Source organism: Schistocerca cancellata, chromosome 9 (assembly GCF_023864275.1).
Source record: "Schistocerca cancellata isolate TAMUIC-IGC-003103 chromosome 9, iqSchCanc2.1, whole genome shotgun sequence".
NCBI lineage: Eukaryota > Metazoa > Arthropoda > Insecta > Orthoptera > Acrididae > Schistocerca > Schistocerca cancellata.
In genome coordinates, this window is record NC_064634.1 from 307,991,817 (window position 1) to 308,019,662 (window position 27,846).

At 39.6% G+C, this 27,846-nt stretch overlaps 1 protein-coding gene across 1 annotated transcript in view; it reads right to left on the reverse strand.

Annotated features, from left to right (window-relative positions):
• LOC126101561 (cap-specific mRNA (nucleoside-2'-O-)-methyltransferase 1) overlaps nucleotides 1–27,846 on the reverse strand; it is a 275,895-nt gene that overhangs the window by 23,288 nt on the left and 224,761 nt on the right. Inside the window, exons 15-17 of the mRNA XM_049912198.1 lie at nucleotides 16,696–16,812; nucleotides 14,708–14,826; nucleotides 3,716–3,830 (exon numbers count right to left, since the gene is read on the reverse strand). Of these exons, the coding sequence (XP_049768155.1) occupies nucleotides 3,716–3,830; nucleotides 14,708–14,826; nucleotides 16,696–16,812 (351 nt within the window). The remainder of the gene's footprint in view (nucleotides 1–3,715; nucleotides 3,831–14,707; nucleotides 14,827–16,695; nucleotides 16,813–27,846) is intronic.

Sequence of the window (27,846 nt, forward strand, 5' to 3'; positions counted from 1 at the left end):
TCAAAATTAAAAGCGTCACTGAGTAATCTATCTAGTGGAGAAACTAAAAATAACGGACACACAACTGGAACACCGAATTCTGTCTTTGAAAACTGTTTTATTGCACAAGTTTATTATAAAGTTTATTCTTTCAATAACTGCAAGAAAATCAAAATACTAAGATAAGTGACTGTGGAATAAAAATTAATCTAAAATTATTCAACAAATGACAGTAACTCAATCTTATAAGACATCTGTAAAATTTTATATAGATCATGTGAAATAATTTGCTCTCCTTAACAGCAGTTTATCAGAAGTCACTGGGATTGAAGAGTTACAAGTAATTGGAGCAAGGTACAGGTCATTCCCACTTTCAACATAGCAACCTGTTGTGAAATTCTGAACTGCATCTTATGCTTGCATATTATGAACTGTTCGGAAAATGGAAATGTCTGTTGTAGGAATTAATACTGATTCCACAGACATTCAATTCCCTCTATTTTTCCATGAGATCCAGAGGGCAGCAGATGATGACACTTAGATTATTGCCACAGTTCTTGATTGCAGAAGGGATCCAATACAGTCTTGCACTATCACATGGTGGACAAAATACAAGTTTCCACAATATCAGACTGGCCTTTTTATGTTTCAGGATTTCCTAGCGTATAGAACTCAATATGTTGTTCTTAACAAGCTGACATCATCGTATGTAAAAGCAGTTCCAGGTGTACCCAAGGGACTCTTATACGAGGGCTATCCACAAAGTACATTACGTTTTGGAATTAAAAATAAATAAAGTATTGGAAATTTTTTTATTATAGACAGATGAAAGCCACACTTAAATACTACTTTTCTACATAGTTGCCATTTAAATTAAGGCACTTATCGTAGCGATGGACGAGCTTGGAAATTCCTTCGTCGTAAAATTCGGCCGCCTGCGCCTTTAACCACGTGGTTACCTCTTCTTGAAGCTGTGCGTCATCATCAAAATGCTGCATAGCCAACCACTTCTTCATTGCTGGGAATAAGTGGAAGTCGCTTGGTGCCAGGTCGGGACTGTACGGCGGATGAGGAAACAACTCCCACTTGAAAGATTCGAGAACTTCACGAGTGGCAATTGCCGTGTGGGCCCTGGCGTTGTCGTGAATCAGCAAGCTCTTTGAGTCCAACTTTCCCCTGCGCTTGTTTTGTATTGCTCTTCTGAGGTTGTGCAGAGTTTGGCAATACCTTTGAGAGTTTATTGTAGTGCCTCTTTCCAGGAATTCCACAAAAATCACACCTTTTCTGTCCCAAAATAGGTAACCACGGCGCCCGAATTTTACGATGAAGGAATATCCAAGCTCGTCCATCGCTACGATAAGTTCCTTAATTTAAATGGCAACTATGTAGAGAAGTAGTATGTAAGTGTGGCTTTCATCTGTATATAATAAAAAAATTTCCAATACTTTATTTATTTTTAATTTCAAAACGTAATGTACTTTGTGGATAGCTCTCGTAGATTCATTAATGTTAACACTATACATAAATGATCTTATGGATAACGTCAGAAGCATTGTGGCGCTGTCTGCAAGTACTGATATTGTATAAAGCTCGATCAAAATGTTTGTGTTTGCGTGCACTGCTGCAATAATTAATACCTGTATGTTAGAAGTATAGAAGTATTGACCCTGGCTGTTGAGACACTTGTCCCACTGTGGCACAAGACGGTGAATGGCTGTCTCATACAATTCCTGAGGCTGTGATGTTAACCAGTTCTGTGCGTACAGCTGGACATTGTCATCCGAGGTGAATCATTTGCCCCTCAGAGCCTTTTTAAGGGGACCAAAAATGGCGGACTGTGGAGGGTGGGCGAGAACCTCCCATTTTAATTTTTGCGGGAGTGCTGCGACTGTGTTGGCCATATGAGGCTTTGCGTTGTCGTGGAGCAGAATGACCCCATGGGTGAGATTGCCTGCTCGTTTTGATTTGATCGCTTGGCGAAGGGTGGTCAAGGTTTGCGAGTAATGCTGGGCATTCACTGTAGTTCTGTGCTGCAGGAAATGAATAAGAAGGAAGGAATTCTCGGTTCCCTTAAAACAGGCTTTGAGGGGCAATCGATTGACCTTGGACAACGACATCCAGCTGTACATGTGGAAGTGGTTAACATCGCAGCCCCAGGAATTTTATGAGACAGCCATTCACTGTCTTGTGTCACAGTGGGACAAGCGTCTCAACAGCCAGGGTCAACACTTCTAACATAAAGGTACTGGTTTCTGTAATTATGTCTCTGGATTGTTTCTTTTTGAATGTCCTTTATAGTTGCAGTTCAACACAAGACGCCAGTCGATCTGGGATGCCAAATCAAGTGGGAGACGCCTGAGCACCTGCCCTATAGTCTTGACCTCTAACCATGTGACTAACAAGCCTTCAGTCCCTTGAAAAGGCCATGAAGGGACATGATGTTTCCTGTCAGACGAGGATGTGCAGCAGGCAGTTAGAGATTTCTTCACACAGCAGGACACAGTATTTTACCAAATGGCTATCTCCAAACTGCTGCATCAGTGGGATGATTGACTCAGTGCTCATGATGATTTTGGCTGATTGTCATACTGATTATGGACTGTACAGCCTTCAAAAGGAAACTTTCTGATCACTCCTTATATGTTGGAAAGTCATGCCAAAAAACTAAAGTGAAATGCAGGAAGATATGCAGAGAATGATGTTTGGTGCAGGGACTCAATGAAATAAATAAATAAATGTAGAGTATTGTTCACAAATAGTTGGAATGATGCATTACTGTTTTTTACATTATTAGTGATAAATCACTGGAAGCAACAACAGCTATCTATTATATGGGAGTAGCTATACAGTGTGACCAAACGTGGAGTGGCCACATAAAACTAGTTGTGGGGAAAATAAGATACCAAACTGAGATTAATTAAAAGATTCTTTTGGAAGAATAATTCAACTATGAATGAGGTAACTTACAAAACTCTCGTTTGACCAATTCTTGAGTACTGCTTGTCAATCTGCAACCCTTACCAAGTAGGATTAATACAGGTAGTACAGAATATCCTATGGCAAGTGATGTGTTTCACCATGTGTTCATTTACTAAGCACAAAAGAGTCACATAGATGCACATCAAACTCCAGCTACAGACAGTATAAGAGGGTCACTGAACATCACAAAGATGTTAACTGCTAAAATTCTGGGAATGTAGATTATTCCAGCAAGTATATTAAGTCCTTCCACAACAAACTATGAAATGACCATGAAAGGGTAATGAGAGAAACTTGAGTTAATACAGTGGCTTACTGCCCGCTATTCTTCCTGAGAACAACATATTGCACCTCCTATGACTGAATGTTGTTAAAAATCACATTTCATTAATTCTCAGCTTTGCAGTTATGGCTTGTTGGACAGCTGTAGAGTGAACAACACAAAAGACCACTTTATACTGTAATAGGCTATATATTCAGTTATAGAATAAACAGAATGCTTGCCACCAAAGCATAATACACACTTTTTGACTTTTGGAAGGGTCTTTTGATGACACAATAGTCTCTGTAACTACTACAGTGAAAACTTCATGTTTTAGGCACCTGAAATGTTCTTGGTTGCAACTACTTATTTCAGGGGAAACAAGTTTATTTTTAAAAGCACAATGTTAGAAGCAGAGATACTATTATTTGAAAAAAAAAAAGGTAACTGCAGAAGTTCTCTTCAAAATAAGAAAATAAAACTACAAATACTTACTGAGCTGAGGCACAAGCTTCACTTGGCCTGTGCTGATCATATAAGGAGTCTTTTCTGCTAGGGCAAGCATAGAAACAGAATCCTGTTTTCCTACTGCAGTGCCTCATCCAAGGATCTAAAATGAAGAAATACAAATGTTATTACTGCTTAAAAAATTATATGTGAACATTAACAGTGTTGCTTATTTAATAGTATGAGTTGGCTTAAAATAATGCTACTTCAACAGTAGTCTGCTAAGCAGAAGTTATGTATTTCTCTCCAAATAACGTACACAACTGCTAATTAGGAAGTGATCAACTTGCGTAATTCATATTCTCATTGGTGATAAGTGGTTTCTATGTTAACCCTCCAGCCGCAAGTGTTGGGCAGTTTTGTGTTCAGGTCTTTCTGGATGATTCTGAGGGGCATGCTGTTATTGCATTAGATATAATTTCTGGGATAGTTGTACAAAGGAAGTCAGTATTTTCCTGTCAAATATTTTTGTTGTTGTTCTGAGGCATCAGAAGTCACATTTTACACTTTCTTGATATAGATGGACAAATTACGACCTGTCTGATTGCATTGCAGATATACCCCAGGTGCCACACAGGCGTAACCAACAAAATGCTGCTAACAATTTACAGTAATATTATTAAATTTACATCCAAGCAGCAAGAAAATTCTGTACACACGATATTTTGCTAACCTATGACCAGACACCTAAGCAGAAAAAGCACATTTACACTGCAAGTTCTGTCAAAGATATTACACTACTTCACTTGCTGTATAACTAGTGTTTTTATTTTCAGTTACCGGGTGTCACTTAAAAATGGATGTGATTGTCTGAAACCACTAATGATAGTAAAATGATGACTGATGGTAAAATAATGCAGTTGCATCAAAATGATTTCTTCAATTATCACTCAAGAGTAGTGGAATCTCAACAGTGGAAAACATAAAACCAAAAAAGGAAGAAATCAGAGCTTTTAAAAGAGGCAAAATCATGTTCCAAAAATGGCAAGACAAAAAACAATTTCTGCTTTCAGAACTATACACAACCATAGCCTACTCAAAGTTGGCTGTGATCCGATTCATAACTGCAGATAAGGGAAACCAAAAGAGGTGACAGAATAATGAAATCTCAGTTGATATACGACTATAACAATACAAGGGGCAGCAATGACAGAGCTGATCAAGAATTTTCATATTACAAGACCACTTAGAGACAGCAGAAAAATATTACAAGCAGGTATTTTGGCATCTCATTGAACAGTCTCTATTCAACACATTTATTATAACTTCCTTGCCCACCCCCAAAAGAGAAAGAGAAAGAGAGAGAGAGAGAGAGAGAGAGAGAGAGAGAGAGAGAGAGATCAAACATCATGCAACACAAAGAAAGCATTTTTGGAATTCACGGTGGAAATAACTGAAGCAGTTTTCGAGAAATGCATACAAGTATCACCTCAACATATACAAATACAGTAGGACTAACATGAAGGTAGTTTATATCCCGCACACTTTCCATAACCAATAAAAAAGGAACCTCATAGAAGGTGGACTGTATGCTGTTCCATAAGAAATGATGATGAAAACAATGCAGAACCAAGTGCAAAGATTGCAATGCAGGCTTGGGGATGGAATTTTGCTTCAAGAGATACCACACTAAGAAAAATATTTAAAAAAATTCTCCTCTATTTATAATGTTGAACGTGATTTCTCATTTCCCTGCATTATGTATGTTAAATGTCAATTAAAAGTCACTTTCAAATTAACCCTTTGGTTTTCTTGTTACATTCCTTTAATACAAGCCTTATAACTGTTTTCTAACTGTTGAATGAAATTGGTCCACAATTTTATATAGAAAACTCGCAAAATCACTCACAGTTAGAGGTTAATAAAATACAGCCCAACTTGGCTACAAGGACTATTGATAAAGTCATCTGAGTTATGGATGTCATACAAGCATTTGCACGGTCTTGGCAAACAAGCAAGATGTTCAGCTAAATCATATGTATGAGCTCCAATCTTGCTCGTTACTGTGTGTAATGGAACTCTTTATGAATTTTTGGAAGGTCATACAGTCTTGGTCATACACAACCATGTGGTCTTAACCTCTTGATGATCTCTTGAAGCAAGGAGCAGGAGTTCAAGAGTGCAGAAGTTTTCCATTACATATGTCCTATAGGGTTGTACTCAATCCCCCTATAGGTAGAATCATGCAGCACATCATAGATGTTATCATCATACACACTATGGGGTAACAAAACAGTTGTATCGCCTTCATCAGTCTTCAGTACCACTACATCAGGGTCCTCTCGTAGATTTAGCAATGCAGCCCTTTCTGCATACGTTAAGTTACTATGCTGAGGATGAGCTTTCACAAGAGCTAGTTTCCCTTCTTATTTCTTCTACAGAATTCAATGGAAGACAAAAATGTTAAAACGTGTTGCTCTAAGTGTAGGTGCAAAATTGAGTCCCTTGCTTAAAACAGACATCATCAGATCATCCAAATTTTTCTCTATAACATTGACAATGGAACGTCCTGCAGTTACCACTTGTGCTATGACTGCTGTGGCAAGATACAATCAAATTTTGACATCTACAAAAAACTTGAGTCCTTGTGGATCCAATCGAATTTGGCCAAAGTCACTCCATCAATCTAATTCTGTGATATAGGAGGAAGATGTGTTGCAGTTCAGACCATTTAGTTACATTCCAAGTGGTACCACTTTTTACAGAGGGTTCTCTTGCAGATTCTTTGGCAGTATCTAGCAATAAGTTTCAGGGGGCATCACTGCTTTGTTCTGGCATGCTCTTTCCTCAATCTATTTTATATTCAACCAAGAACATTTTAAACAGACTGATGGTGTCCGAGGATTTCAAGGAGAGACTGCTTGAATCAGCTGCCCTTAAACCAGTTGTATTTTGGTGGAATGTGGACGATACTTTCATACTGAGGCCTCAAGAAGAAGATAAATTAATGGGAGTTCCTTCATCACCTCACATCCACTCATAACAACATTCGGTTCACTATGGCAACAGAGAATGATGGTTCTTTGACTTTCTTGGATGTTTCGGTTAGACAGAAGTATGATGGAGCTCTGTAGCAGTCAGGTTTATCATAAGCCTGCACATTCTGATATGTATTCGCAAGCAACAAGCTGTCATAACCTACTGCAAACTACGACCATGCTCAAAACACTCATACTCAAGTCTCAGATCTACATAGTTTGCCTAAAGAGCTCACCTACCTAAAGACAGTGTCCAGAAAACATAGATTCCCTACCTAGCACATAAAAAGGGCACTATCAGTCAAAACTAAGAACAAGGAAATGGATAAAGAGGGGAATATACCAGATAATCTTTTATCTTTTCTTTCTTTTGTGGGCAACATCTTGTTTGAAATAGAATCCTCTGAAAATTTCAGGTGACAGCGATTTTCCATCCATCTAAGATTGCAGACCATTTGGGATAAGTGAAGGACAACTTGTTATTTCAGAAGGCCAGAATTTACGAAATACCTTGCCAAAGTGGTATGGCTTGCATAGGTGAGGCAACACATACTGTGAAAGAACGCTGCACTGAATACCAATACTGCACCCGCCTTCTGCAACCAAGCAAGTCTGCTATTGCCAAATACTTTATTTCAACTGGACATTCAATGAGGGATAAGAAAACAATGGTACTGACCACAGCAAAATCCTTTTGGGATGGCATTATTAAAGAATCCATGGAAATACACCTCATGGAAAATCTGATGAACAGCGATAACTGCATGGAATCCCATCATCTCCACAATTTGTTCTAACTGAAGACTATAGGTTGCGCCAATGGCCATGGTGAGTGGTAAGGCACAGGAGTGGTGAGTCCCATGGTTCCACCAGTGAGGACACTACTGCTAGGAAATGTGGTGCATCTGTAAACTTGATTTTGACAGATGCACAAAGCACACTATATATTGTGGAACAGAGGATGTCTTCGGCAGTCTTCATGACTGGCAGGTGCCCAGTTAAAATATCAAAGCAGGTACTGAATGAAAACCGACTGCACGTCTGTTTTTTAATTCAATTTGCCAGGAAAATTTTAAAATTCAGAAAATGATCATGTTCGACATGGCTGGGCCTACCCTCATTGATGTGAGGTGGTAATATGTAATGCACCTGGGAACATTGTCAAACATTATCATTTTGACGGTCCAGGTGTTATTGTGTGGGGAGGCATAATGTTTGCATGAGTATAAGGCTCTATAAAACTTAGAACATGGTACATCTATTGGTCAATTCCATGGTTCAGAGGTGCACTCAGCCCTGACTCCCTCTGAGCACATGTGAAATGTGTTGGGGAGATGTACTGCAGGATGTCCACATGCACCAACGACCATCCTTTAGCTGTCAAATGTTGTTGTTGTTGTTGTGGTCTTCAGTACTGATGGAGAAATGGAGTGTCCTACCACAAGAACTCCACGACAACCATGTGGCCAGTGTGGGCACATGCTGTAGAGCATGCACTACTAAGCACCATGTCCTACCTTTTGTCATGTCCAGGGGACCATCATGACTCATAATGACTAATGTGTAATTATTGTTTTGAACAAAGGTGTCATTTATGTTTGTTTCATTGTACAGTAATTTCACTTACCTCCCATCCTACACTGTAGCAGTTCATTTTGTGTATCGTCCAAGTTTCATGAGCTATGTTACTTGGCAGTGATACATCTACATACATACCCCACAAGCCAACAAAATCATTGCCTTTCCTGTTCCACTCACAAACAGAGTGGGGGAAAAACAACTGTCTACATACCTCCATATGAGTTCTAGTTTCTCTCATTTTGTCTTCACAGTCCTTATGCAAGATGTACACTGGTGGCAGTAGAAATGCAGTCAGTTTCATATGGTGGTTCTCTAAATTTTCTCAATAGTGTTTCGTGAAAAGAACATCATCTTCCCTCCAGGGTTTCCCATTTGAGTTCACAGAGCATTTCCACAGTACTCACATTTTGATCAAACCTAGTGGTAACAAATCTAGCAGCACTCCTCTGAATTGCTTTGATGTCATCCTTTAATTTGACCTAGTGGGGATCCCAAACATTCTAGCAGTACTCACGAATGGGTTATACAAATGACCTATATGCAAGAGCTACACTTTCCTAGAATTCTCCCAATAAACCAAAGTCGACCATTCGTCTTCCCTACTGCTGACCTTAGGTGCTTGTTCTATTTCATATCACTTTACAGTGTTACAATGAGGAACCTAATTGATGTGACTGTGTCAAGCAGCACACACTAATATTCTATTCTAGCATTAGCTGGATTGTTTTTCCTATCCACATGCATTAGATCACTTTTTTTACATTCAAAGTAAGCTGTCATCCATCACACAAAATAGAAATTCTATCTACGAGGTGCATTCAAGTTCTAAGGCCTCCGATTTTTTTTCTAATTAACTACTCAACCGAAATCGATGAAACTGGCGTTACTTCTCGACGTAATTGCCCTGCAGATGTACACATTTTTCACAACGCTCACACCATGATTCCATGGCAGCGGCGAAGGCTTCTTTAGGAGTCTGTTTTGACCACTGAAAAATCGCTGAGGCAATAGCAGCACGGCTGGTGAATGTGCGGCCACGGAGAGTGTCTTCCATTGTTGGAAAAAGCCAAAAGTCACTAGGAGCCAGGTCAGGTGAGTAGGGAGCATGAGGAATCACTTCAAAGTTGTTATCACGAAGAAACTGTTGTGTAACGTTAGCTCGATGTGCGGGTGCGTTGTCTTGGTGAAACTGCACACGCGCAGTCCTTCCTGGACGTTTTTGTTGCAGTGCAGGAAGGAATTTGTTCTTCAAAACATTTTCGTAGGGTGCACATGTTACCGTATTGCCCTTTGGAACGCAATGGGTAAGGATTACGGCCTCGCTGTCCCAGAACATGGACACCATCATTTTTTCAGCACTGGCAGTTACCCGAAATTTTTTTGGTGGCGGTGAATCTGTGTGCTTCCATTGAGCTGACTGGCGCTTTGTTTCTGGATTGAAAAATGGCATCCACGTCTCATCCATTGTCACAACCGATGAAAAGAAAGTCCCTTTCATGCTGTCGTTGCGCGTCAACATTGCTTGGCAACATGCCACACGGGCAGCCATGTGGTCGTCCGTAAGCATTCGTGGCACCCACCTGGATGAACTTTTCGCATTTTCAGGTCGTCATGCAGGATTGTGTGCACAGAACCCACAGAAATGCCAACTCTGGAGGCGATCTGTTCAACAGTCATTCGGCGATCCCCCAAAACAATTCTCTCCACTTTCTCGATCATGTCGTCAGACCGGCTTGTGCGAGCCCAAGGTTGTTTCGGTTTGTTGTCACACAATGTTCTGCCTTCATTAAACTGTCGCACCCACGAACGCACTTTCGACACATCCATAACTCCATCACCACATGTCTCCTTCAACTGTCGATGCATTTCAATTGGTTTCACACCACGTAAATTCAGAAAACGAATGATTGCACGCTGTTCAAGTAAGGAAAACGTCGCCATTTTAAGTATTTAAAACAGTTCTTATTCTCGCCGCTGACGGTAAAATTCCATCTGCCGTACGGTGCTGCCATCTCTGGGACGTATTGACAAGGAACGTGGCCTCATTTTAAAACAATGCGCATGTTTCTATCTATTTCCAGTCCATAGAAAAAAAAAATCAGAGGCCTTAGAACTTGAATGCACCTCGTAAATCTCCTTGTATCCTCCTACAGTCACCCAAGGCATCACACAACAGTTATGTTTGTCCTTAAGTTTTATGCACAAGTGTATTTTCTTCCTCCTTTCTCTTTCAAACCACATTTGATCTGGCTCTTTTTCTTTCTTACTTTATGCAATATACAATCAATTTGTTTTTATTTAAAACTACTTACTGAAGTCTCAGTAAAACTCTTCTGGGGATGGAGCATGATAGTATGATATAAAATCCAGTGTTTCAATTATAACTAGAACAGTCCTCATCAAGTTGATTACCTCTGATGTGCCAGTACAATAATATGTGTATTATTGGTTCCCTACCTTCCCATTAACATATGGCATGAATGTCATAGAAATTCATACAGTGTAAGTAAACTAACAATGGAAAATATTCAAATTTCATTTTATTAGCTGTAACCGGAAACTGGATGAAAGCTGCTGTCATTCCAATCACTATCTCCAGCATTTCTTAGGGAGAACTGTGATTGGACAATGCGTCTTGTACTTTCTCAATATTGACTGAAGTGCACCAAGAGAACTGTCTGCCTACTGGTAGGTTTGTGTTGGCAATACGAATGGTCAAGATATCAAATGCCTTCAATCTAAATAACACAGGTTAAATCAAAAAATAGAAAATCCAGTATGGAATGTAACAATATTACAAATGGATAGTTGCTACTCACCATATAGCGGAGATGCTAAGATGCAGATAGGCACAACAAATTGACTGTCACAAAATAAGCTTTCAGCTGACAAGGACGGCGCCAGCTGTCAGATTCATCCACCTACAAACCCTGCCACATCACTCCATTCCATAAATCCAGCAGAATCTCTAATCTCTCCTCACATCCTTAGATCCATCCCAGAACCTCACCCCACAGTCCATCTCTCTTCTAATCCCTACCACTCCCCCCACTCCTATCTTCTACATGCTTGCTAAACTCTATAAAACCAACCACCCACAGCCCCTATTGTGGCTGGTTACTGTGCCCCCATTGAGAGAATCTCTGCTCTCGTAGATCAACACCTGCAGTCTATTACCCACAACCTACCCTCCCATATAAAAGATACCAATCATCTCCTCCACCAACTCTCCACAGTTCCTGTTCGTTTACAACACGGTGTCCCCCTTGTCACTCTTTACACTAACATCCCTAATGTCTACACCCTTACCGCTATTGAACACTACCTCTCCAAATGCCCACCAGAGTCCAAACCAACCACATCCTTCCTAGTCGCCATGACCAATTATGTCCTCACCCATAATTACTTTTCCTTTGAAGGCATTATCTACAAACAAATCTGGGGAACAGCTATGGGCACCTGCATTGCACCATCCTATGCCAACATATTCATAAGCCATCTAAATGAAATCTTCCTAAACACTCAGAATCCTAAACCACTCACCTGGTTTTGATTCACTGATAACGTCTTCGTGATCTGGGTCAAGGGTGAGAACACCCTATCCACATTCCTCCAGAACCTCAACACCTTCTCCCCCACTCACTTCACCTGGTTCTCCTCAATCCAACTGACCACCTCCCTTGATGTTAACCTCCACGAACAGCTGCCACCCATCCCATACCAAGAAGTCCCTACCATATGGCTTGGCCACCCATGGCCATCGCATCTGCAGGAGCATTGTACAAAAACAGATCTCCCTTGCCTTATCTTTCCAGCCACTCACCACCTCCAAAAGTACCTCTGCCTGGGCACAGAGGAACATTCACCTCGTGACTCAGTATCATCTATGACTGGAGCAACTGAATTACATTCTCAACCAGAGTTTTGACTACATCCCGCCATGCCCTGAAATGAGAAATGTCCTACTCAGTATCCTCTCCCACCCCTCCCCACCTCCACAGTGATATTCCACCGCCCATGGAACCTACACAATTTCCTCATCCTGCCCTATAGAATTCCTGCCCCCAACCCCTTGCCTCATGGCTCACATCCCTATAATAGACCTACATGCAAAACCGCTCCCATACATCCTCCTACCACCACCTACTCCAGTCTAGTCACAAACATCTCCTATCCCATTAAAGGCAAGGCTACCAGTGAAACCAGTAATGTGATCTACAAACTAAGCTACAACCCCTGTTTTACATTATATGTGGACATGACAACCAGCAAACAGTTTGTCCACATGAATGGCCACCGACAAACTGAGGCCAAAAAAACAACTGAAGCACCCTGTTGCTGGGCACACCACTCAACATGACGTTCTTCATTTCAATCACTGCTTCACAGCCAGTGCCATCTGTATCCTTTCCACCAACACCAGCTTTTCTGAATTGTACAGGCAGTAACTCTCCCTGCAATACTTCCTACTTTCCTGCAACCCTCCTGGCCTTAAACTTCATTAGTCACTGTCCTTATCCATCTAGCCCCTTCCCCGTTCCCATTTCAGCATTACACAATCCTCTATTCCACCAATGCATCCAGTCTTTTTACTTCTCTCCTTTGCCACTAACCCCTGCCCTCCATCTAACCTCCCGGCTGCACATAGCTGCCTTAGCATCTCTCTATCTCGTCCCTACACACTCCACCAGCAGCCATTTACCATCCACCACCCTTACCCTGCTGTCCCTCCCGCTCCCTGCCCCAGTCTCTTCCTTACACCCAACCACCAGAGACTGTAGTCATGTGTGTTGCGTTTGTGTATGTGTGTGTGTGTGTGTGTGTGTGTGTGTGTGAGAGAGAGAGAGAGAGAGAGAGAGAGAGAGAGAGAGAGAGAGAGAGATTTGTTTATTTTTGGCAAAGTATTTGTTGGCTGAAAAATAATTTTGTGACAGTCTTTTTGTTGTGCCTATATGTGACTCTGTATCTCCGCTATATGACAAGTAACAGCTATCCTTTTCATAATATTGTAACACAGGCTAATGATCGACAAAAACTTTTCAAATGAAAGTGTCTTATTCTTGTGTTTTTTAATGTGCTGAATCATAATATGATAACAAAAAACCACAGCTTTCACTTTTAAAAAACTTTACACTCAGTAATTTCAAAATCCATTTTTAGAAATCTGAGTCATATATATTTCATGTAATAATATTAATACAGTGCAAGGGATATTTTGTGCAAGAATCTCTTGGATAAAAAAAAAATCCTATTATCATCTCCACAAATTAAGTGGTGCCTAATTAAACAGCTTGCAAAAGCCTTGCCCACAGATGGTGCAAGAAGTTTCCACACCTATCACAAATAAAATTGAAAGAAGATATATGTTCAAATTCTCCTTCAAATTTTAGAGTTAAAACTCAATATTTTAGAAATTTTAATTATATATTTTAAATACCATTTCAAATAATAATATAATTAATATATGGGGTAGCAGTGCAAGGGATGTTTTGCGCAAGAATATTGTAGACCTGAAAACAGTTCTATTACCACCTCTGAGCATGAACTTAGGAGAACAAAACAGTCTGTGTAAAACTTGCAAAACTTAGCAACACATAGAGAACATTATAAATAGCACCTATCAGAAGTGAAACTAAAAGAATGCATGTTCGTTGAACATTACCTTTGAAAAATTATGTTCAACTCCAATTTTAAATTAAAAATGGCTGTCGAGGCTTGAGTGTTTTTCGAGGAGGTTGTTACTAAGTCCTTGGGCAAGAAAAAGGACTCACATAATATTCCTATTATAGTCAACATGCTGGAAAAGTTTATGATTCTTGGCACTTTGATGAGTCTCATAATTCACTTCATGAATAGCCATCTTGTTTCTATTATGGTGTCAGTCAGGAAAAAAAGGTACCTACACACTTGCATCAAGACACTAAAGTGGTGGTAAAGACAGTATCAGTAGTGCTGGAATGATGGGGGACTACTGTTGGTCACTTCCTGAGCTTCAATAGGCAATCAGAGAACATCTATATCAGTTGCTTTAAGGAAAAGAGATACAAGAAATTCAAGGCAATGGACACACAATTCCTATGTAATAAAGACATGTTTACATTTTTATGCTGTAATAAAACCTTTGTTCATATTGAAAAATTAAATTAGCTCTCATTCCAATAACAGGTATTCTGTTAATCTCCTAGATTATAATGAAGTCACATCATGACAAAAGTGTACAGAATAGAAAAAAACTGAAGTCAGATAAGGGTTCAGGGAAGAAGAAGGAGAAGAAGAAGAAGAAGAAGAAATGCTCAAGATTGAAGTTTTAGCAAACAAAAAGGAATAAAAATATGTTTTTACTGGATTTTGTAATGAAAAGTAGAGTAAAACTCAACCAAATAATAGACATTGTAGACCAGTTCTCAAGCAAATGGCATACCTTTGGTCCCTCTATAAAAAAGAAGCCCTCCTGGCCTATAAAATCGGTCTTCTTCATCATCCAGTCTGTACACCAGTCCCCTCTGTCCACCAAAACCCTTGATGACACGCAACTCTAATCTAAATGAGGAGAAAACAAATATACAACTGTTATTTAAGATCACTTTCTCAATTAATCACACTCAATAAAACACAGAGTTATTGTCAAACATCATAATTTTACTTCATATTACTCTCTTCATATTTTCACACTGGTAACAAACACTATGTGCAGTCTGATCATTATTAATATCAAGTAAGTGCTTTTTTAAGAAATTCTGTTTATTTCTGATAACTGTAACTGACACGAAATGACTCATGGCTGAAATAGAAATACAATATAAGGTCACATATCATCAGCCATGTATTACAGCTATACACCAGATTCTTGTGTAAGTCTTATGATAAATGGAATATCTTATCTGCATAGTTGCAATTTCAACTTCAATTCATGTGGTTCCTTTGCAAGCATCTAATTATCTATAATGTCACAATCCAAAACCAGCAGGATTTTAATCTGAGCTTATATTCCCCCAGAACTCATTTACAAGTACCTGCAGTGGACTGTATGTAGAGTTTTCCTTTGCATGCAAAGAATAGAAGTCACAAAACACACACTGAGTATCATTGGTTGAGGAGCACTGTAGAGATAGTAAGACTTACTTCTACCCTGTGGTGTTATGAGCAATTCAAATGTCACACACAAGATTTCTCATTATGAGCTAGTGATCAGTCTCCAGTCATCTTTAAAACGAGATAACATCAAACTGTAACCATCATTTTCTCTTTACAGTCTGCCATAAAAAAAATGAAAGCTCAAATCTTACACTGAATACTTCATTTACAAAGAAATATTTCAAATGGGTGGTACACAAATTAAAAACTGATTGTACCTTTGAAACATAAATATAGCAAGACCCCCAACTGGAATTCGCAGTAGGTTTTACAAACAGTGCACCACAGAAGTAACCTCTTTCTTAGATTACATTTATTGTGAATATATTACTTTAAAAACTTAAAAATGGAAACAAAGAAAAAAAAAAAAAAAAAAGGAAAGTCCAAAATGATGATACGAACGAAAGTCAACACACGTCCACAAATAGAAGAAACATGAAAGTGAACAACTTTTTTTTTTTAGTTTCATAAAATAGGGTAAACTGTAAACTGTATGATCTGGCAGACACTTCTGTAGAGTGTCATATCTTTGCAGTGTTTCAAAATAAACAAAGAGATGCTCAGAAACTACATAACTCAACAGTGGGCAGTGGGGTTACACTACTTTCTGAAAAACATTGAGAGTTTTGATACAGTTGTGATACAGTTGTACAAATGCTTCGGTAAAGAACACACCAATAAACAAAAGGATTATATTTCACTGTATTCTCCCAGCTTTCAAGATCACCAATACACTTTGAGAAATTTTATTATGAAATTAACACCCAATAAGAATTTGATGGAAGAGAAACAGATGACAACTTAAACTTCCACAAAGCTATGTGGTCAGTGAAGATTACAATGGAAGACTATTTTGAATTTATTTCACTGCACATAAGAGGGAAATACTCTCAGAAATCCAAGACACCTAATAGATAATCAGCTAAAATTATGAGTTTCGCCAGTTGCTTGACACACAAACTTTATGTTATTAGTATTCATCATGCTCGCCGTGTAGCAGTAGAAAAGCAGTACAGTTGCCTAAACTCATATGACTTTGCTCAACTGACCTGAGCCCCAAAATCCCATGCAGTAGTCTGTAAAATGAGCTGAATATTATTCTCTCACCATCTAAATTACACCATCACAATAAACATAAAAAAGCCTAATAACATGAATTTTTAACAGCTTTCATGGTGTACCATTTACTTTTAATATGTATAAATTTTAAACTATCACGAGAAATTGTTGAAATGGCTACCTTTCTTCTACTTGTTTCCTAGTTTATAATTTTACCTTTCAAATACGGCTGAAACATTCTCAAGGCCATACAGGCACTTTGTCCTCAACAGTGTGCCATCCATGCGGCTAGGTTTGTAGAGTGCTTTTGTAAACTGCTCGCAGAATTTGTACCTGAATAAAGAAAAGGAATATTTAAATGTATTTCAAATAGATGTGATTCAAAGTGACAGTAATTAAAAATAATATAGAATTTCATTTTGAGCTACAGAAATCGTTAAACTACCAAGTGTGTAAAAGTCCTGATGAAACATTGAATCTGAAAAACATGCTAATATGTTAAAAGACAGATACTATAGGTCACCTGCAGCAGATACATACAAAATGCATTTCATTACCAAAGCAACACAAGTCATACATCAACAAACACCTTTAGAAACAGAACTCTCTTCTTTGGAACTTCATATGTAAGGAGATAAAATGGGATACCAGAGAAAACTAATTAATTGTGTACTGCTCCAATACTGGTGCACTAAGTTTCAGAATTTTTTGCCATACTTGTGACAATAAGCCTTGCGCTTCAAAACGGTTTCTATAATGAAATGTTTATTGGATAGGTACATACAAACTTCAAATTTGAGTTAAAGTGTAGGCACTTGGCTCTTCAATACTCAAATCCAGTATCAAAAATGAAACACAGCATGTAACAGTGAAATAGATCCTGAGTTCCTTCCAGCATCACTTTAGAGACATGTCTTTAATACATTCAAAGTATTTGCAAACAAAGATATTTAACACTTTTTCATCAAATTTTGTGTATCCTAAGTTTTAAAGAAATGGAGGGGAGTTGGTGGCAAATTGAAGCCTTATGATTGTCAATTAAGTGTGTTACTAAATTCAATCCAAAAAGAAATCTGGCAATTATATTTGCCATAAAAGATCAATTCAGTACATCTTCCAGCAAGAGTACAATAACACTCATAAAATGCTCTGCTTCTTTTCTTTTGCTTAAAAAAAAAAAAAGGAAGTTTAAAATGGTTTATTCTCAGCTGATTCAAAGTAGGAATATTGTCAGAGATAATATTTGACAGATAGGTTTAAGTTTCAAATTCTCATAACTAAATAGATGAGAAAAATCACATAGCTTCAAATAGTGTCATGTTAATGACAGTACAGTGGGCCATATAAGAAAATTAGCTAAGGCTTACAGCATAGGTGCACAAGAGGGTGCGGTGAAAGAGAAAGAGGAGGAGGAGGAAAAAGAAGGGTGTGGTGATAGAGAAAGAGGAGGGAGAGGTGGGAGGAGGAGGAAAAACAGGGGCAATTACGTAAGTGTCTGTGTGTGAAAAAGGGGGGGGGGGGGGGAAAGCCTGTAGACACATTCAGACACACACACATGCACAAGTGCATGTCTGTCTCTCTCTCTCTCTCTCTCTCTCTCTCTCTCTCTCTCTCTCTCACGCACCAGTGCGTATCAAAAGAGAGATTATAGGTGCAATTCCAATGTTCTCTAAGAAAATGATATAGGAAACAATGGTATCATTAAAATAACCTGAATAAAAGCAGGATTTAGGATATAATGAAAACAGAAAATGTGAACGTATCAAAGAATCATTACCAAATCTAGTCCACAAATTTCAGTAGCAGTTATATATTTATTTACCAAAATCGTTACTAAATAACTGTGTGTGTTTAGTATAGTTGGCAGAAACAGTTGTAATAACAAAGGAACATTAGTAGGATAAAGTACATAGTGGCTGGCACTCACACAATTTCACGTAATAAGTGCTTGGTGAACATCAGAGACATATTTGAGCCATGTGTGGAATAGCTGCTGTACAATTCTTCTTGTGGTTGTCAAGCTGCCCACTATGAGCACTCTGTTTATTGTCATGCCTGCTTGATACCTCGCACTACAACCACCTTCTACTTAATATGGCTGTTTCTAAAGATAAGGCTTAAGCTATTTAATTCATAACTTTTGCTCTCACTTGTGGTCTTCTTTAAATCCATTTCATTAAAATTAAGGGCACATCAGTAAAGAGTTTGGTACGTAAACTGTAAAAATAAAAATTTGACAACCACATCTGTCACAAATGGTGGGGTGCCAACAAATGGGTTTCAAAACAGAATATTTACAATAATTGGCACTCTGTGGTAACAGCTGTGTAAACTGTATCAGTATCTTATACCTTCATTCAAGCAGTATAAAACTTCACAACTAAGCAATCTTCACTGATCCTTTTTCAGGCAGCTTGATATCAAAGTTAACAGTTGTCGACATGGGGTAACAAACACCCCCATTCAGTACCAAACATTGCCAAATGTACAGTTATTGACAATGTCATTGCATGATACTACACAGGAACATTTGAATGAATGAAGTCAGTGGAAGAGTATAGTGGTAAAGCCTTTCTTCAAAAGCAACAAGCAATATACTTGCCGAGCCTCTTTGCAGATGGACATTTGTACCCATCTGAGATACTATATGATGAAATATACACTGGACTGAATGTAATACTGATATCCAATAAAGTACTAAAATCTCTGTATCCATAAGTGACTAAAATTCTACAACCATTCAACATTAGAACAGTGAAAAATGTGATACACCAAGAACAGCGGGATGAGGTTATATGACCCCTAATGAAATATGCATTAAAAATTAACAACACAATTAAAGTTAAACCTATATTTTTTCCATTCATCTATCTAAAAATGGGACCTATTTTTAAAGCCTAACATTTCATTTGTTTACTTCGAAACACTGACATTAAACTTTGAGCATTGGTACTGTTCATATAAGTTTTCTGGAGATGGCTTTTTTGTATTGTCACAGATGTTATTGGTCTTGTTTCCTTTACATATTTTGTTGTTTAACATTTGTGAATTCATTTACCAGGTGAAGGATGAAAATCTTCCTTTCAGATTATTTGTTTCTAAATTATCTACACATTTATTGCTGCCATGTCTAGTATACTGTAAAAGACATGAAAGCAACTTTAGTTGCATAATTACAAATCATTCAATCAACGATGTCTTCATCATACTTCACAGCATTGTTCCTGGTTTCTTCTTTCCTTCTTCATTCACTGCTACTTCAGGATATATTGTGCTCAGAATTTAGATGTTTTTATTTTTATGCCTTTGCACATTGTTAGAGTGCAAGCAGCCTTATCTGTCTTCTTCAAGATGATGGAATGTAAGTCAGAATTATTGTTCTTGGAGAATTTTCAGCAAATCTCATGACTGTTCCTGCTAGCAACATTTACTACTGTTGAAGTTTCTTGGAAAGCTGAAGGGATGGGAAGGAGTTACCTGTCATCACATTCCTTCCTTGCCTCCATAAGGCAAGGAACAATACTCTCTCCCAATGGGTGGTTGTCTGGTTGGACTCTTTCCTTTCCAAGGTATGGAAAGGCTTTACAAATGTACTTAAATGCCACCCTGCAGTTATCTGAAATTTGAGTCCATATTTGTCAGTTTTGTTTGAAATAAATTGGATACAACTGCACCTTTCTTTGCTTGGAAGTAACTGATCATCAACTGTAATATTTTCATCCAGGCAGTGACAGTGGAGACAGTTTTGCATGAACTTGTTTCATATTTCTGAAATATGAGAGAATGTGTTAGCAGGAATGCATTAAGTTCCGAGGACTTCTCACCAAAGTACATGAATCTGATAAATACATGGAATCTGTTTTTTGTCAGTTTATCACAAATAGCACCTCAGGCATACATGATACCAATCATTGCCTTCAATTTCTCCACTGACAAGGTCCACGTAGTGTTTTTTATTTCATTCTGAGAATCTGACTTTTTGTTTTATATGATACAAAGAATTGATTCATCAGAAAGATGGGAGGCATTTTTGATGGCATCCTCCACTCAGTGACAGGTGTACACAGTGGATCCACCTCTCTCATTCAGGACATTCAAAGTAGCCCTTATTCCAGGCAATAGCATGTTAGCGACACTCACTTCTGCTCCATCTCTAGCTAATACCTTCACTGTTGTGCTACCTGACCCCTGATACTGTTGTGGAAAGAACTGATTTAAGAAGTCATCAACTAACTGTAACATTTCCTATCTTTTTTGCCAAGTTATCTCTGGCAGAAAAAAAACCACTTAAATCCAATAAGCTCCTATCTGATTCAATATCTGAGTTCTCCAGAATACACAAAATCTCTCTTTTAGTAATGTCACACAAACATGACATAATATAAAATGCCTCAGTATCATGAAAAGGATAGTTGCTACTCATTGTGTAGTGGAGCTACTGAGTTGCAGAAATACACGACAAAAAGACTGTCAGAAAGTTAGCTTTTGGCCAACAAGGCCTTTGTCAAACACACACACACACACACACACACACACACACACACACACACACTTGGCCACAGGCTCTAGCAAATGGAGCCACACTAGATTTTCTTTTGTTTAATTTAAAATGCCTGTTACAGGCAAAAAAGAAATGCTCACTGATGAGGCAAGTATTAACAGCAATGCATGAAGTATGACAGAAAAGTTATGTTACAATGTCCAGTGTGGAAAGCTTTCTGACAAAGTGTATATCATCACCCAAGGGAGCAATTGTTGTTGAAAACAAAACAGAACACAAGCATCTTTGTCATCTTGAGAACACCAATATTCTAAAAAAAAATTACACCACGGGTCAGGTGGTGTCAAATGACCCCTCTCACATTCTATGTACACTCCATGAAATTTCCATGAAATCTGGTTGAAAGTGGAACAGTGTATCCACTGTTGTTTCAGCTTGCAGTCTTGTAGCAGAAAGAATGGCATGAAGCCTGTAATATCTTGAATGCAATTTTCATTCTGGAGTGGCTTGTGCACTGATATGAAACTTCCTGGCAAATTAAAACTGTGTGCCAGACTGAGACACTCTTTCAGGACCTCTGCCTCTCACGGACAAGTGTTCTATTAACAGAGATACACAAGCAGAGCTCATGACTTGTCCTCAAGCTTTACTTCTGCCAGTATATCATCTCCTGCCTTCCAGACTTCACAGAAGGGCTCCTGTGAATCTTGCAAGACTAGCACTGGAAGTTTCATGTCAGGGCACACTGCTGCAGTGTGAAATTTTGACTCTGGAAGCATCCCCCAGAATGTGGCTAAGCTGTGTGTGTGCAATATCCTTTTTTTGAGGAATGCTAGTTTTACAAGTTTTTGCAGGAGAACTTATGTGAAGTTTGGAAGGTAGGACATGAGGTATTAGCGGAAATAAAGCTGAAAGGATGGGTAGTGAGTTATGTTTCAGTTGACAGAGCTGTTTCCCACAAAAGGCAAAGGTCCTAAGTTCAAGTCTCAGTCTGGCACACAGTTTTAATCTGCCAAGAACTTTCATATCTGTAGTGCCTTGCTTCACTGTGTTGTATGCAAATGTCACTAATGGCAGTATAATGTCCCAATTTCTTTGTTAAACATCACTGTAAACCAAGAGCATATCTGCCAATGTCTTAAGTGTTTTGTGAGGTCATTCGTCTGTGGGTGGTTGGCAGTTGTCACCCTGTGGGTGATGTCACAGTATGAAATTACCTCTGGTGCCAGCTTGAGTGGAAAAGTTTTCATCGATCAGAGATCTTCACACAGGGCTCTCCGTGTGTCAAATTTATGTCTTCTATAAGAAATTGTGGAATTTCTGTAACAGACTATTATTCATCAATTTCCATTTCTCAACTTCAAGGACCTCCCCAAAATATCAATTGCAATTAAGTGGAATGGCACTACTGCAGACAGAATATTTACCAGATTCTGTAAAGGTAACGGGAACATGCTTCTGTTGTTGGCACACGCAGGTAATTGGGGCACAAGCTTCCATCACTGGCCTTCCTTAAAGTGGCTCACATAGAGTCCAACATATCGGTAGAGATCTAGCCAGTGATACCTGTGTCTGATTCTATCAAGTCATCATGAATCCCAGGTGACCAGATGTAGGAGTGTTGTAGAAATACACTACTGGCCATTAAAATTGCTACACCACGAAGATGACGTGCTACAGACGTGAAATTTAACCAACAGGAAGAAGATGCTGTGATATGCAAATGATTAGCTTTTCAGAGCATTCACACAATGTTGGCGCCGGTGGCGACACCTACAACGTGCTGACATGAGGAAAGTTTCCAACTGATTTCTCATACACAAACAGCAGTTGACCGGCTTTGCCTGATGAAACGTTGTTGTGATGCCTCGAGTAAGGAGGAGAAATGCGTACCATCACGTTTCCGACTTTGATAAAGGTCGGATTGTAGCCTATCGCGATTGCGTTTTATCGTATCGTGACATTGCTGCTCGCGTTGGTCAAGATCCAATGACTGTTAGCAGAATATGGAATCGGTGGGTTCAGGAGGGTAATACGGAACGCCGTGCTGGATCCCAACGGCCTCGTATCACTAGCAGTCGAGATGACAGGCATCTTATCCGCATGGCTGTAACGGATCGTGCAGCCACGTCTCGATCCCTGAGTCAACAGATGGGGACGTTTGCAAGACAACAACCATCTGCACGAACAGTTCGATGACGTTTGCAGCAGCATGGACCATCAGCTCGGAGACCATGGCTGCGGTGACCCTTGACGCTGCATCACAGACAGGAGCGCCTGTGATGGTGTTCTCAACGACGAACCTGGGTGCACGAATGGCAAAACGTCATTTTTCGGATGAATCCAGGTTCTGTTTACAGCATCATGATGGTCGCATCCGTGTTTGGCGACATCGCGGTGAACGCACATTGGAAGCGTGTATTCGCCATCGCCATACTGGTGTATCACCCATTGTGTAACCTCTTGTTCGCATTGACAGCACTTTGAACAGTGGACGTTACATTTCATATGTGTTACGTCCCGTGGCTCTACCCTTCATTCGATCTCTGCGAAACCATACATTTCAGCAGGATAATGCACGACCGCATGTTGCAGGTCCTGTACGGGCCTTTCTGGATACAGAAAATGTTCGACTGCTGCCCTGGCCAGCACATTCTCCAGATCTCTCACCAATTGAAAACGTCTGGTCACTGGTGGCCGAGCAACTGGGTTGTCACAATACGCCAGTCACTACTCTTGATGAACTGTGGTATCGTGTTGAAGCTGCATGGGCAGCTGTACCTGTACACGACATCCAAGCTCTGTTTGACTCAATGCCCAGGCGTATCAAGGCCGTTATTAAGGCCAGAGTTGGTTGTTTTGGGTACTGATTTCTCAGGATCTATGCACGCAAATTGCATGAAAATGTAATCACATGTCAGTTCTAGTGTAATATATTTGTCCAATGAATACCCGTTTATCATCTGCATTTCTTCTTGGTGTAGCAATTTTAATGGCCAGTAGTGTACTTCAGGACACCTGGCTGTACACGAGCTGGGATGACGAGGTCCATTTCTGCCCCACTGAATTATAGTTCCTTTTCCATAATGTTCTTTTTATTAATGGGAATTCTCCTTTGGTTGGTTCCCCCTCTTTCAAGGATTCTTGGTTTTCAGCATTGCTGGGTCTTTCCTCTTTTTAGCAGTAATGTCCTTTAGGGCAGCAATGATTGAGATTCTCCTGTGTTCCATCAAGGGATTTCTTGAAAGGCGACTGGTATCCTCGTGTTCGCATCCACTTTTGTATACCACTATGACATCGTACTCCTGTAGCCTCAGTGCACATCTTGCCAGTCAACCTGATGGATCCTGCAGGCTGATTATCCAGCATAGTGAATGGTGGCCCATCGCAATGGTGAATGGTGTGCCAAATAAATATGGCCAAAACTTATTGATGGCCCAAGCAACCACAAGGCAATCTTTCTCTTGGTTGTAGAGCAGTTCATCTTAGATTTGGAGAGTGGGCTGGAAGCATAAGCACCTTTTCAGTACATTACTGAATTTCCATTAGTACTGCACTTATTCGACAACCACCAGCATCGATGTGAAGTTCTGTCTCCACTTTCTTGCAATGCTATGCTAGGACTGCAGAAGATGTTAGTATAGAAAGACCTTACATGCACTTCATTCCATGAAAAGTTGGTGTCTCACTAAAGCAGTTCGTATAAAGGAGGGGCATGGTACAAAAGTCAATTATGGGTTGCTGGTAGTTCAAACACATTTTGAAAAAACTTCTATCATGAATGTGCTGAGCAGTTGGAAAATCTGACTGCTCTTATTTCCTGGGATCAGAACAGATGCCATTGCCATACACAAGAAGCCCCCATATTTTTATTTCATGGATGGCAAAGAAGGACTTTTTCAAATTCAAATGGAGACCTGCAGTCTGTACGCGTTTCAAATGGATGTTACGCAACTTAGATGTTCTTCAAATGATTTAAAAAAAATGACAATGTCCATTTAAGGTGTTGAAACAGTTGGCCATCATATGTTCGAAGTTGGCTGGAGCATTACATAGTCAAAATGGCATAATTTTGAATGTCACAGGCTGTCAGATGTTCTGAGGCAGTCTTTCCCTGTCAGCCTTGACTTGTCAGTAGCCTGCCTGGGTTGAAAAATACTTTGATCCTTTCAGACGGTCTAGGGTGTCATCAATGCACAGCAACAGGTAGACATCTTTTTTGTGATTTTGTTCAGTCACTGAAATGTGACATGCCATCCTTCTTTAACCCAAGAACTGCAGGAGAAGACCAAGGACTCTGTCAAAGTCAATGATGTCATCTTGCAGCATCTCCACTACCTCTCCGATTATCCGTCTTTCTGCTGGTGACAGGTCTGCTTTTTCTCCACTCAGGATCTGAGTCATCTAAACAATTGCCCAGAGATGGCTAACAGCCACCGATGTACGAGGTGCATTCAAGTTCTAAGGCCCCCGATTTTTTTTTTCTCTGGACTGGAAAGCGATAGAAACATGCGCATTGTTTTAAAATGAGGCCGCGTTCATTGTCAATACGTCCCAGAGATGGCAGCACCGTATGGCAGATGGAATTTTACCGTCAGCGGCGAGAATGAGAACTGTTTTAAATACTTAAAATGGCGACGTTTTCCTTACTTGAACAGCGTGCAATCATTCGTTTTCTGAATTTGCGTGGTGTGAAACCAATTGAAATTCATCGACAGTTGAAGGAGACATATGGTGATGGAGTTATGGATGTGTCGAAAGTGCGTCCGTGGGTGCGACAGTTTAATGAAGGTAGAACATCGTGTGACAACAAACCGAAACAACCTCGGGCTTGCACAAGCCGGTCTGACGACATGATCGAGAAAGTGGAGAGAATTGTTTTGGGGGCTCGCTGAATGAGTGTTTAACAGATTGCCTCCAGAGTTGGCATTTCTGTGGGTTCTGTGCACACAATCCAGCATGACGACCTGAAAATGCGAAAAGTGTCATCCAGGTGGGTGTCACGAATGCTGACGGACGACCACATGGCTGCCCGTGTGGCATGTTGTCAAGCAATGTTGACGCACAAAGACAGCATGAATGGGAGATCTTTTCGTCGGTTGTGACAATGGATGAGACGTGGATGCCATTTTTCAATCCAGAAACAAAGTGTGCTGTTTCACCAAGACAATGCACCCGCACATCGAGCTAACGTTACACAACAGTTTCTTCGTGATAACAACTTTGAAGTGATTCCTCATGCTCCCTACACACCTGACCTGGCTCCTAGTGACTTTTGGCTTTTTCCAACAATGAAAGACACTCTCCGTGGCCGCACATTCACCAGCCGTGCTGCTATTGCCTCAGCGATTTTTCAGTGGTCAAAACAGACTCCTAAAGAAGCCTTCGCCGCTGCCATGGAATCATGGTGTGAGCGTTGTGAAAAATGTGTACGTCTGCAGGGCGATTACGTCGAGAAGTAACGCCAGTTTCATCGATTTCGGCTGAGTAGTTAATTAGAAAAAAAATCGGAGGCCTTAGAACTTGAATGCACCTCATAGTACCTTGCCCAGGCCACATCCTGCATAATCTGTAGTGGTAGCAGGGCACAATTTTTCATTCATAGCTTAAGCTGCCCTTCCTGGACTGGTTCAGCTGTCCCTTTAAGGATGAGCTGTCACTGCTCATGACAATTAGTGATCCAAAGTTCTCTTTGACCCTCTACAATGCTTATGGTCATTGCTGACGTATATACTTCTTTTGTAAGCTGACTACCTTTTTGCAATAGACAAAAGCTTCACAGTTTAATTGAGCAGCTTGACTTATAATTGGAACTCGTTTATGATGGCAGGATAACATCATCTCCAGCAGCAAGCAAGTGCCCACAGCAGTCATTGTTATGTGTGCTTGTTGGAATAGCTTCATCAATCTGGAGCTCTGATATTCCACAGTCTCTGATAGCAAATAATGCCTTTGACAGATCACACCCCAGAATAGCATTATTACCACAAAATGTTAAATCAACAAATTTGGGAGGATGCATTCTGTCATTGATAGTAGATTCGATTAAATTCAGTTTTCATTCCATAGACCCAAAAATGAGATGATTCTTGTGGGTGTGGAACATTTCAGAAGGTATTAAAAAACATTGACCATTTGAATATAATACTCTCTTTCCTGATCATTTGTCGGTAGATTGTCAAAATATGCAACTATGTTAGAGTAAACTGGAACTGCTTATATGTACATAATTAATACACTATCAGAATGAAACACAGTTACACACTTTAAACAAATTTATCATACGCAAAAATACCTAATCTTGACTGTTGTGATCAACTTCTGGCAAAAAAGAATTCTAACAGAAATTTTTACTTAAGTTGGTCTAACAGTCCCTGTTAAGATATTCATCTATAGAGTAGAAGGAGTTGCCTATAAAAAAAAGTCTTTCAAACTCTGTCGAAACTGTACTTTATCTGAAACCCAGTTTTTAATGGTTGCTGGCAATTTGTTGAAAATCTATGTTCCTGAATACTGAACCCCTTTTTTGACAAAGGTTAAGTGTTTTAGGTCTTTATGTAGATTGTTCTTATCCCTAATAGTGGTACTATGTATTGAGATATTGATTGGAAATAGAGACATATTTGCAACTAATTTCATTAAGGAACAAATATAAGGAAAAGTTGTGGTTAGAATACCCTGTTCTCTGAGCAGATTTCTACATGATGTTTTTTAATTTACACCAAAAATGAGTCTTATTACACCCTTTCAAACTCTAAAAACTTCTGCTCGGTTTGACGAGTTACCCCAGAATATGATTTCATGTGACATAACAGAATGAAAGTAAGCAAAGTAGGTAAGTTTTTCATATTTATGTCTCCATATGA